The 12,468-nt window shown below is 36.4% G+C and overlaps 1 protein-coding gene across 1 annotated transcript in view; it reads left to right on the plus strand.

Annotated features, from left to right (window-relative positions):
• The window catches only part of HGF (hepatocyte growth factor), a 60,780-nt gene extending 49,177 nt beyond the window's left edge, over positions 1-11,603 (plus strand). The window contains exons 12-18 of the mRNA XM_086609859.1: positions 1,278-1,316; positions 1,793-1,889; positions 5,692-5,766; positions 6,298-6,444; positions 7,133-7,239; positions 9,101-9,246; positions 11,433-11,603. Coding sequence (XP_086465985.1) covers positions 1,278-1,316; positions 1,793-1,889; positions 5,692-5,766; positions 6,298-6,444; positions 7,133-7,239; positions 9,101-9,246; positions 11,433-11,603 — 782 coding nt within the window. The remainder of the gene's footprint in view (positions 1-1,277; positions 1,317-1,792; positions 1,890-5,691; positions 5,767-6,297; positions 6,445-7,132; positions 7,240-9,100; positions 9,247-11,432) is intronic.
• Positions 11,604-12,468: the final 865 nt, after the last annotated feature.

Raw genomic sequence — 12,468 nt, forward strand, 5'->3', positions numbered from 1 at the left:
CTTTTGAATGCACGTCTGTGGTCTCTAGAGGTTAAGGATAATGTTACATTCATTCCTAGCAGCAATTTGCTACATTTCCTCATAGTCTGAACTGCCGTGTTTCTAAGAGCTGATATTTGAAGTCTCAGGTGATATTTTGGCATCTATGTGAAGGGTAAACAAACTGTGCAAAAGGTTATCTGTGTCACTGTATTAAAGAACAACAGCTGAAGAAATATAAATATTATTCATTCACTCTGAGTTCATTATCTGGATCTACAAATTCCTAAGGATATATTCACAGCAAACATTTGTAGAGTATATGGCAATGGTGAGTATTATGATTTCTGGAATCAAACTCCAGAGTTGGAATATGTCTGTTTTACAAACTTAGCTTTTGTGTACTAGTACTAAATTACTACTAGCTCACTCAGGTGCTGATAACCAACTTAACCAATACAGAAAAAAAGCTGGCAGTTCCCAAATATACTTACTTGATGCCTTTAACTGGCCTCTTCAAATTACCCTATATATATATATATTTATATGTACGCATATGCATACATATATGCATATGTGTATACATACACATGGAAATTTAATTATGTATATGACTATATACCTTTTTATAAATACATATTTGCTTAATGATGGAAATCTAGCTTGATTAAACTGTTTAAATTTTCCCTGTACGATTTTTCATTAGCTACATCTATACCTCTAACTCACGATGCTGGGTCACTCTGCAGACTTCACTGAAGGCAAAAATTTTGAACCAAGTTTAAGCAACCTTGTTACAACTGTATTTTGACTTGGACTGGATGGAAGAACCAAACCAGATTTTGGAGAACTTGTTTTCCTAAGGATGAAGTTTTGTTAATAACAACATAAAAGAACTTTTGACATTTCAAAGATTTTTAAGATTTAATCGCTTGACTTCTATAGTTCCTGAAAGCTTATAGAAAAGTCACAACTTCATTTTTCAGCATTCACTCGTTCTAATGAAATATGTAAATTGAATATCATAGATAGTCTGATGTATTCAGGATTCGGCCAAGAAAAAAAATGCTTTAAACTCCTGTTGCAAAATGTTTAATTCTGATTTCATTCTATTGGAATGAAATTCTGCCTTCTCGTCAATCCTTAGCAAATTGTGCTTTTGCAGAATATTAAAGACATCACTGAAGTTTAAAACTTTGTGAACTATTAAAATATTCTATTTGCTGTTAATTTTTTTACTATTCAATTTTTAGAAGTGTTTTCATTTTGTATTATGGATATCTTATGTGTCTGTCTAGGTGAAGGCGATACAACTCCTACTACAACCAGCTCAGATGGTAAGTAAGTTTGCGGATGTACTGTGCAGAGCATGTATTGTATGCTCTAAAACTAGCCATTTCTTTCAGAATGAGAAAGAAGAGAAATGTCAGTCAAAGATACAAAGAGCCATATAGCTTGGGAAAAATTGCTTTTACAAGAGGAATATGTAGAATAGCTTTATTATACTCCTTTATCTATTCTCACTGTCCTTGCCAGTGGTGAGATATGGTAATGATTTTCAATGTTTGCTTTATTATTACGTAAATCTCCATAACAAACCTATTTAAATAGATGTATTTTATATTCCCTGTGAATATTTATATAGACTGACCCAGCTACACTGAAGTAGTTTAGATACTCTAGAAAATATACCTCATTAGTACAGGAAAGCTAATCTGTAATAAATATTGACCTTCTTGTGGTCCTTATGTGCAACTGTACAGGTTTCCTACCGCTGTTTTTAGTAAAATGTGATCTCTGGACCTGCTTTCAGATACTGTCATTCCTTGTGCCTCAACAAAACATTTGAGAGTTGTAAATGGAATCCCAACACAAACTAACGAAGGATGGGTGGTTAGTTTGACATACAGGTAACTATGACTTTGACATGCACCAGGGTATTTGTTTTGAAACTGTAGAAAATGTTGACCGTAATAAGAATACCTCTAGATTGCAGTTAAATTGTGTAAAAGCAGAAAATCAGCATTCCTGGAACATCAGGTGACTCCATAGTATTTACTCCATCAGTGAAATATTTATATGTTCATTATTAGTACCTTACACATGAACTTGTAAAGCACTCATAGCATTCTGCTTTTGATTAGTTACTGCAGACTATAATTAGTTACTTTTCCTATAATTGACTTAGCATCCAGCATTAAACTGTTCTAGAGACTGTTGCAAAAAATTTTGAGGTGCATATCAATATTTTCATTTTAACAGCAGTATATTTAGTTGTGAAGTGTTGGATTCAGGATACATACCTATCTCAAATTTAACTTCTGCTCATATCATTGCATGCAATCGAAATGTAATCTTCATTTAAAAAAAGTAAAAGGTATAAGGAAATCCTTTGCATTCTGTAAAACAAGACACTAACATGTACCGCTGGAAATGTGTATTACATTATGACAGATGTTACTTGCTACCCTGTAAAAGCCAGAACACAGAATTACTGCTTCCTATATTCATTACTCTAGTTCATAACTCGTCAGCTGGAAGTGTAAATCATTAATGTGTAACAGGGGATATATCTCATGCATCAGCCCTGAATCTCCTATCACGAAATAAAAGAAAAAAAAGTCTGCTGCACAGACTGAAGTACAGGTCACTGCTATTAGCTTATGATTTGACATCTGTTTTAAAAGCAGGTTGTAAAATAGAACTTAAGTGAAAAATTGGGGTAAACTAAAAGATAAAAAGCCTATTTTCTGCATTGCTTCATTGCTAGAGAAATTCTGGGAGTCCTTCCCATCCTTGGTAATCTTTGCATCTTATGAGCTTCAATCAGAACTAGACCTTTCTGGAAGTCTAGTAGATGGTCCAGAAAGATGTTTCTAGAGGAACATCACTCTATTCCTAGACTAAATAACCAGATAGGTGGGCTGAATCACTCTCTGGAACAGTTTATCTTTGCACTGTTTTCAAAACAGCCTTGATGTTTGAGGAAATTTTAGATAGGTAAGGTGAATTGCATCTGAGTGCCTTAAATTTAAATAGCTAATGTTAAGATAGTTGAACCTGGACTTGATTCTATGCAACAAACTTCCTTTAAGCAGATGTGTGCTTAAATGATTGTAGATTCTTTTATGAAAAAGGGATTCCTCGAATACTCCAGTAGCAAAATACATTACACGTGGACATCAAAACGTAGTTTTGTTTTGTATTGTTTCCAAGGAAACAAATAGAGTGTTGTCTGAAACAAAACCTTTATACCTTCAAGACTTTCTGCCAAAAAGTAACCGTTCACCTCAAAATAGAATTGACATATCTGAATGGCAAAGGCTTAGTGATACTTAGAAACTTGTATTCATGTTTGGCAACTAAGGTCCACCTCTAAACGCTAAATTAATCAGTGACATATTTTCTGGTACATCTGATCCTCATAGTGTTCTGGTTGAGAAACTGGTAACTGCTGGCCTGGATAGGCACACCCTCCTTTGGGTTAAAAACTGGCTGGATGGCCGGGCCCAAAGAGTGGTGGTAAATGGGGCTAAATCCGGCTGGAGGCCGGTCACCAGTGGGGTTCCCCAGGGCTCAGTGCTGGGTCCAGTTCTGTTTAACATCTTTATCAATGACCTGGATGAGGGGATTGAATGTACCCTCAGTAAATTTGCGGATGACACCAAGCTGGGAGGCTGTGTCGATCTGCTCGAGGGTAGGGAGGCCCTTCAGAGGGATTTGAACAGACTGGATCGTTGGGCTGAGGCCAATGGCATGAGCTTTAATAAGGCCAAGTGCAGAGTCCTTCACTTGGGGTATAAAAACCCCAAGCATCACTATAGGCTTGGGGAAGAGTGGCTGGAGAGCTGCCTGGCGGAGAAGGACCTGGGGGTCTTGGTTGACTACCGGCTTGATATGAGCCAGCAGTGTGCCCAGGTGGCCAAAAAGGCCAATGGGATACTGGCGTGTATCAAGAATAGTGTGACCAGCAGGAGCAGGGAAGTGATCGTGCCCCTGTACTCGGCACTGGTGAGGCCGCACCTGGAATATTGTGTCCAGTTTTGGGCCCCTCGCTTTAAGAGAGATATTGAGCTCCTGGAGCGGGTCCAAAGAAGGGCGACTAAACTGGTCAAGGGGCTGGAAAATAAAACTTATGAGGAGCGGCTGAGGGAGTTGGGGCTGTTTAGCCTGGAGAAGAGGAGGCTGAGGGGAGACCTGATTACAGCCTATAAATACTTGAGAAAAGATGGTGGGGAGGTGGGGGAAGGGCTCTTTACATTAGTGATGGGTGATAGGACAAGAGGAAATGGGTATAAGCTTAGTCAGGGGAGATTCAGGTTGGATGTTAGGAAGTATTTCTTCTCTGAAAGGGTTGTCAGCCACTGGAATAGGCTGCCCAGGGAGGTGGTTGAGTCCCCATCCCTGGATGTGTTTAAGAATAGGGTGGATGATCTACTTGAGGATATGGTTTAATGGGGATTAGGGATGGTTGGACTCGATGATCTCTAAGGTCTTTTCCAACCTAGAAATCTATGAATCTATGAATCTATGAATCCAGATTCTGTTATCAGGCGTGTTTAAATATATTTGGATGAATTTCATCTATTTCATGGAATCAGCTCTGGATTTGTGCCACATTTAAATAAAAAGTTTAACCTTCCTGCGTGTACTAGTCAATCTTCTAAAGTAGATGATGCAATCTTGTAAATTCCTTTTGATAATTAGTGATGCAAACATAATAGGCAAGAACATATTTATACTCCTGATTGTGACATTTTTGTAACAAAACTGGTCAGATTCTATATTTTAAAAAGCATCCAGCCTTTGGACCAGATATTTTGTTCCTCAACCAAAATACAATAAAAAAAAAAAGAAAAAGAGGCAAGCATCTGTGTTATTCTTCTGTCTTTGAACTCTGTATAGAGTCTGGGCTCCTTCCAGCAGTTCTTTGCAAAGCTTTGAACATTTGTGTGATTTGAATTTATAAGTTGTGAGATTTTAAGCTTTTCCCAAATTGCTGACAATTCTGATTCACTCTCCAAAAAGCTGCAGAAAATAAATGTGATTTTGGAGGCACAAAGAAGGAAACTAATTAATCTACATTCCACAGTCGTCTTTATTTTTGAAAGAACTGTCATGCTTAATTGCTTTAATTTTACTTGATATATTATGCTGCAGGTTTTCTATAATCACATGTAGGATGTCATACATTGCAGATTGTTTCCAACTGAAGTGTGTGGGGACTGAAATCTCATAGGGCTGGTAATCAAATAGGAACTCTCCACCTTGAGGTCAATGCTTTGAATAATACCTACATGAATAATGACCAAATGTTGTTTACATCTGGTGACAGTTTGGGGACTTGCTTGAATGTTTCAGACCAGTTCCTATTACAAAAAAAAATAGGGTTTTTGTTGTTGGTGGTGGTTTTTTTTTTTTTAAATTAGGTCTTTTATTATAAATTCGGTTTTGAAACCACTAAATGAATAAAGTAACTGAATGTCTCTGTCCTCCTGGTTTACACTATTGGAGTAAATCTGTAAAGTCATGCTACTATAAGTGTTGAAACTGTGGAGAAAAGGGGCAGAGACATGTATTTTGCAGGCTGTCAGCCACCTTTCACCAGCAAAAATTTGTGGAGAGCAAAAGTACTCTTTAAAGTTTTCAATGTGTAGAAACTAACATTATCATTTTTTTTAATTTTTTTTTTTTTTTATTTCCCTCCCCCAGGAATAAGCATATCTGTGGAGGTACTTTGATAAAGGAAGAGTGGGTTCTAACAGCAAGGCAGTGTTTCCCTTCTCGGTAAAGTAGTCTGCAACCAGCAGTCTTCCCTCCTGTTTGGCTTTAACACTACTTTTCTGATGTAAAAGTCCTGTGAGATCTTGGTATTTTCTTTTCTTGTTGTTGTTAATCTGAAAGAGCTCTGACTATTTTACATAGAAGTATAAATATGTTTTCCAAGTTTTCCAAGCAACTTAGACAATTGCCTCTTTATGGAAACAATCTCATGCTTCTGCTTAAATGGATAGAATAAAATAGAAAAGTTGGGAAGATCTCAAGAAGTTCAAAGGTTCATACTGTCCAAGGATCTATATGTTTAGATACTATTAGGAAAGAAAAATCAGATTTTAATCAGAGTTAAAGATAAAATTATGTAGTGGCTTCGAACCAAAAACTTACATCTGAGCTTGTTGATTTTGGAATAGCAGTTAGCAGCATAAACCCATTTCTGGTGAACAGTATTAGTTAAGATCTCGCATAATCATATTAAGTAGAGTTTTTTGGGTTTTATTGTACACTCAGCGAAATCCTAACCAACTTTGCTTCATTTAGGTACAAAGATTTGAAAGACTACAAAGCCTGGCTTGGAGTCCATAATATCAAAGGAAAGGGAGAAGAGAAGCATAGACAAGTTCTGAATATCTCTCAGTTGGTATATGGTCCTGCAGGGTCAGATTTGGTCTTACTAAAACTTAGCAGGTTAGTAGCTGTTATTGTCATTTCCAGGATTTCTGACTGATGAATGAGATTTTTCCTAAATAAGATTTGCAAATTCCTTTGTTTACTATATCTGATAGTGCAGATGATGCCTCCATGGGGTATACTTCCAATTGTAAGAAATTTTACTTGATATATGCAGAAATGCGGGTCCATCTACCTTACTCAGAAAACAGATGTTACTTCTGAAAAATCATGCCTACATCTTTTTTCTGGTAAACAAATTTAGGTTGGTTGGGTTTATTGTTTCTTTTTTTAGAAAGAAGAACAAAACAATCCACATTGACTAGTATGTGGTTTTAATTTATAGCATAAGCACCAGATTGTAACTGAGATCCCTGTGTATGTATGAGCTTTCAAACTTTCTCCATATTAGCAAAACTATATATTCAAATGAAACGCCATCATTACCTACTTTTAAGATGAAAACTCAAGTTAAATAGTATAAAAGTGGTGACAGCATTTCAAGAAATCTTTTGACAGTTAACAGCTGTAGCACAAAAAATAGGTAGAAGAATCCATCATATTCTTCAAAGATGGAAAAGAAAGGAAAAGAATTGTTACAGTTTTTAATTGCGGTGGTCTATAATAGATTTAGCATCATATTATAAATATATTTTAGAAGGTTAAGTAAAATCCATTATATCTATTATTTATTTTCTCATTTCAGACCTGCCATATTGACAAATTTTGTAGAAATAATCCGATTGCCCATTTCTGGATGTACCATTCCAGAGAAGACCAGTTGCAGTGTTTATGGATGGGGATACACTGGATGTAAGAAACTCTTTTTAAAAACTAAATGAATACGTTGACAGCTTGCTTCCTCTTGTTATTATAGGTGAGGCTGCTGATATTGCCTGACACCACGGTTGTCCAACACTTTTTGTTATAATATGTAATTTCAATTTTTCACTAATTTTGTAAATCTTATTTTTTTATCTAAGATCATTAATATGAAATATTTTCTATTAGTCCATTTTTTCTTTTTTTTTATTTCAGTGACAGACAAAATGATTCAAACATTTCGAAGAATGAACTAGAGAAAAATATTTTTCTACGTGTTTATAAAATCTGGCAGAATTGTTTTGCAGAGTTCTAACCCTTTTTTGAAAAATTCTGATTCATCTACTTGAGCAGTCTCTTTCTGTATCCTGAAGCAGGCTGCCCTGTGGAAAAACTAGTACAGAATTATGTAATCAAAGACATAATTAACATACACAAAGACAGTGAACTAAGGATGCAGAGGCAGCCCTAAGTCTGGCATTTCCTAACTTTTGAGTTCTTGACTTTGCAACCTTGTTTATTAAACACAGTTTTTGTGTGAAGTAAATACAAATATGTGGAAGAACAGATATTTATTTAGTCTGGTAAATACTATATCTGGCTAATTATGTGTTGATGATAAATTTAATAGCTGCCAGTTGACAATAATTACTCCAATAATTACTGTGTTCAAATGTCATTTTGCCACAGACCCTGAGTTGCAGCAGCAACACGCTCACGTTGTCCTGGAAGCAGAGCAGAAACTAGACTGTAATTCTGAGGCTGTCTTCCTTGTAACTATTACTCCGCATTTCTTTGTGGGTGGCAAGTAATCTGTACCAGCCCTCTCCCAGATGACTGCCTTTGATGTTCCAGCATGGCCATATTAGCAATCTTCTGAGGGGAATGGCTGTCTAGGGGACAGGGAAGTTGAGCTGGGGCATGGTCCAGCATCACGGGAAAGCTTAAGAGAACCGATAAGGAATTTGCAATGTTATGGAGTTACATAATGCAATAAATACATAACATCTGTCATCCAAGGACTTTGTACTATATTTCATGCACTACTCAATATAATCCTGACAGTATTCTAGTCGGGAAGGAAGAAGTGTTGCATCCATTTTTTAAAAAAAACAAGATAGTAATTCAGTGAAGGGCAAGCTTGGCATTTTCTTTTGATGGCTGTGCAAAGAACAGGCAGGTCCAGGGCCTTTATTTATCTTCGCAGCTTGTACAGACTTGTCTTTCGACATGTAGAACAAGAGCAAGCTCCACGGGGCTCCTGCTTCCTGACCTTCACACTGATGAATGGAGATTGCACAAAGCTGTGACTCTGCCCTTGCAGGCACAAAGTCATTGAGTGTAGCTGAGCCAGCACAGAACGAGAAAAACTCTGCTCTGCTACAGTATTTTTCAAGTCACACGTCCTTCCCTTGGCCATGGTAGGCGCTGTTACACATTAACTCGTATTTAATGCAGGGAGCAAAATCCTCACTCCACTGATGGAAGTGACAGCATTCTCAGGCTCACTTTTTCTGATTTCTACGATGTGCCAAGGCAAGCTGGTCGTGATCTGTAACTAGGTAACTGTCCTGTTACCTAGCCCTTTCTTCTAACACAGAAAACTTCTCCAGATATTGGCAGAGAACTGAACAGACGTGCATCTAATGAATTTCTTGCAATTCTCATTAGTAGCAAATGTAAGAAATCCAAAAGACAAGTACATGAGAATAGCAAGGACGGACAAAAATGAGAGTACTGGAGAGAAAGTACGGTAACTGAAGTTACATGAGTAATTTTATCCAGACTGCATCTTCAATTATCTTTTTTCCCTTGAAATAGAATAAAGATTTTATTCTCTTTTCAATCCCAGTGATTAACTATGATGGCCTTCTCCGGGTAGCAAACCTGTTTATTTTGGGAAATGAGAAATGCAACCAGTATCTCAAAGGGAAGATCATTGTGAATGAGTCAGAAATCTGTGCTGTGGCTGAAACCATTGGTGCTGGGCCTTGTGAGGTAAATATCACTTTTCCTAATAGATTCTTAGGAGCCATTAGCCTGGCTATTTCTGTCCCAGAAATAATTTACTAGAACTTTTTATAATTATTCTCTCTGCATTAAATTTGTACACAAAAAATTATTTTAATCTTTTGTATTGGAAAACAATTTGTGTTTTTAGTGATCTGTTTTCTGCCAGAGTGCAGGAAGAGGTTCCTTTGCTTCAATTTCACCTTACCACCATACCAGTAAAGGATTTACATGAGTGTGAAATACACTAATATGACTAAACACTGTGCTAGACTGAGAGAAATTTGTATTCTGTATCGTAAGGTCTACGGCAGCTGTGTGCTAGCAACAGCAGTATAATGTGATTGAGTAGAAAGCAAAGGCTGGAGTAAACTTAACTACTTACATGAGGACTTGTATGCAAAATACAAAAAATATCACTACTTAACAGAGTTGATACAGTTATGAAGGAAGGAGAAAGATCCAAAAATGTACTGAGGTTCAGAATTAGTCAGAAGGCTGGAGTATTTAATCTCCTGAATCAAGCCTGACCAACATATCAGTGAGGACAGGCGAACTACTTCAGTGAAACAACAGCTTGATACAGTTACTTTGCTTGGGACTATTTTGATGATGGAGAAAAGATATCTGAGGAGAAACGCTGTAAATCATTTATCACAGGAAGATATAATTTTTTGTGTGGAAATTCTGCCTGATAAGATGATATCTAGAAGGAGGGATGCCTTGAACGTTATTATGCATTTAATATCTGGAGTAGAATAGATGATTTCCTAATGTTGATGTTAACCAAGTAGTGGAAGGGTACTACCCAAGGGTACTACCAAACCATGGACGAATGAGGTCTTCATCACGCTCAGGCCTCTTCCATTTATTATTAATATTCCACAGGATCATTTTGTTATTGCAAAGTGTTTTCTTCAAAATCAAATATTTAATCATAAATAAGCTCTTAGACTTGTCAAGGCTTATAAATGAAACATCTACATGGACATCTACTGGGGATCCTGCACTTTGTTTTCCCCTACAAAAAGAAATGGACTGAATTAATATTAGCAATCAGTCTTAATCACTGCATGGTTTCCTGCTCCCTGAGTTCCCCTTTGAAGCTACTTTCCTCAGCAGAGAACAAAGATTGGCAGGTGAAACTCCACTCCTGAAAGTGTTTTATGAGCCGCTCTGATGGTACTGACATAGTTCATTGTTCATGTGGGAACTAATCTGCAGTCAGTCAGAAAAAAAAAAACAAAAACACAAACAAACCAAATAAAGGTCAAGCAGTATTGTTTCTCTGGTGATCCACAGAGAACACAATGCTAATTGTCAGCTTTTATTTTTTGAAACAATGTTTCACTATCCAATATGAACATTTACTGTTTAGTTTTGCAGCTAGTTCACTAGGTTCAGTGTACGTTTTACCTGGTGAAAACTGAAGTATCTATGTTCAAGTCTCAAATCTATGTGAATATATCTAAATTACTGTTTCAATCTAATTTAAACTGGGTGTATTTTAGTGCTAAATAAGACCTCCAAATTTTCACTGAATACATATACTGGTGCATAGATCTCTCATTCACTCAGAATAATGAAAAAGAGTGTTTTAACAAGTTATGTCTCAAAATTATGTCTGTAAAATATAACCTTTTATATGTTTAAGATTCCCCTATCCGCCTATTAGTACACATAGATTCTCATCCTAGGGCCTTGCAAGATGATTGACTGACAGAAGGATATTAACCTCTTTCTATCAGTAGTCTTTGATGCAAAGCCTGTTATCGTAACAAAGATGTTTATCAGTCAACTCACTTTCAGCTCATCTGGTTTATATGCATATAAACACATAGCATACTTGCAAATAGCTGAAAGAGTAATATCTGGTAGTCTGAAGTCACTAGAATCACATGTAAAGATGGATCAGAGGGTTTAATTTGCATGGGAAGCAACCAAAGGTCAAAAGCCAACCTCGGCATTGGTTTGCAAGTTCTGTTTGTGAAAAAATGTATTGGAAGTTGTTTTTTGTCCTATGACAAGAAGAATTCTGTTGCCTGTTCATGGATCTAGGTCATCCCCAAAAGAAACCAGCCAGTAAGACACAAGTGGAAGCTGTGTCTTGAAGCATTTTGAGAAGTGACATTCTTTATGTTGTTTTGTTTGTTTTTTTTTTTTTTTTTTCCTAGCGAGATTATGGTGGTCCCTTGGTTTGTGAACAGAACAGATTGAAGATAGTAGTTGGTGTCATTGTTCCTGGCCGCGGATGTGCCATTCGAAATCGTCCTGGGATTTTTGTTCGGGTCTCCTATTACTCCCGGTGGATACACAAGATTATGATGACCTACAGAAAACCCTGAAAAACTCAACAACTTCCATTCAAAGAAAGATTTTGGACAGCATGGAATTAATGTGTAATGTAAAGATGAACCCTTTTTTTAACTACTTGATAGTCAAGTTTGTTGAGCATCTTTTAATATTTATGGGTGGTTTTGGTGTTTTTGTCTATCAGTGTTGTTTTATAAATGTTGGAGTGACTTACAATATATGCAAGTATGGTGACATATCTCCTGAAGATACTTGAATGGATAAACAATTTTGCAAAGGTATTATTACTGGATGATAAATGGTTTTGTAGAAATAGATCATATGACCTCTTTTATGCTGCTTTTCAGATTATCTTAGAAGGAGAAGCAAATTATAGTTTTATTTAACACATTTTATTCTTTCAATAAGCCATATATTTCTCTTCATGTATGACAAAAGACCTACTGAGAGATATATGCATCTGTCAAGGACAGCACATATGATCATATTTCTCTTCCTCCCTTATAAGAGGTCAAAGATTTCAATATTTCATTAAATAATAATCTCTTTAGAAATTAATCTTTTCATTATTGATGGACTTTGACAAGCCTGCCATAAGCAGAGTTCTCATAGAAGTCAGTACCTCTTTGTTTTACATAGTGCTTATAGACTTGGTTCCTTCAATGTGTGTGTGATCTTCTAACAGATATCTCAAAAACCCTTTTGGATGAGGAAAGAGGCACAGAAGCAGATTGGTTAGCAAACTGTCGATCATTTCTGTAATGCTAGTCCCAGAAATAACTGTGAATTTGCAATGCTAAAGAGAGTATTTCATACAGTTTGAAAAATTAATCCTGATTAGCTACTGGCAGATTTTGGCCATTAAAAGAAATCTCATTCAAATACGCCCAAATCTTT

The sequence above is a fragment of the Tauraco erythrolophus genome, chromosome 4 (genome assembly GCF_009769465.1).
Source record: "Tauraco erythrolophus isolate bTauEry1 chromosome 4, bTauEry1.pri, whole genome shotgun sequence".
In the NCBI taxonomy this organism is placed as follows: Eukaryota; Metazoa; Chordata; class Aves; order Musophagiformes; family Musophagidae; genus Tauraco; species Tauraco erythrolophus.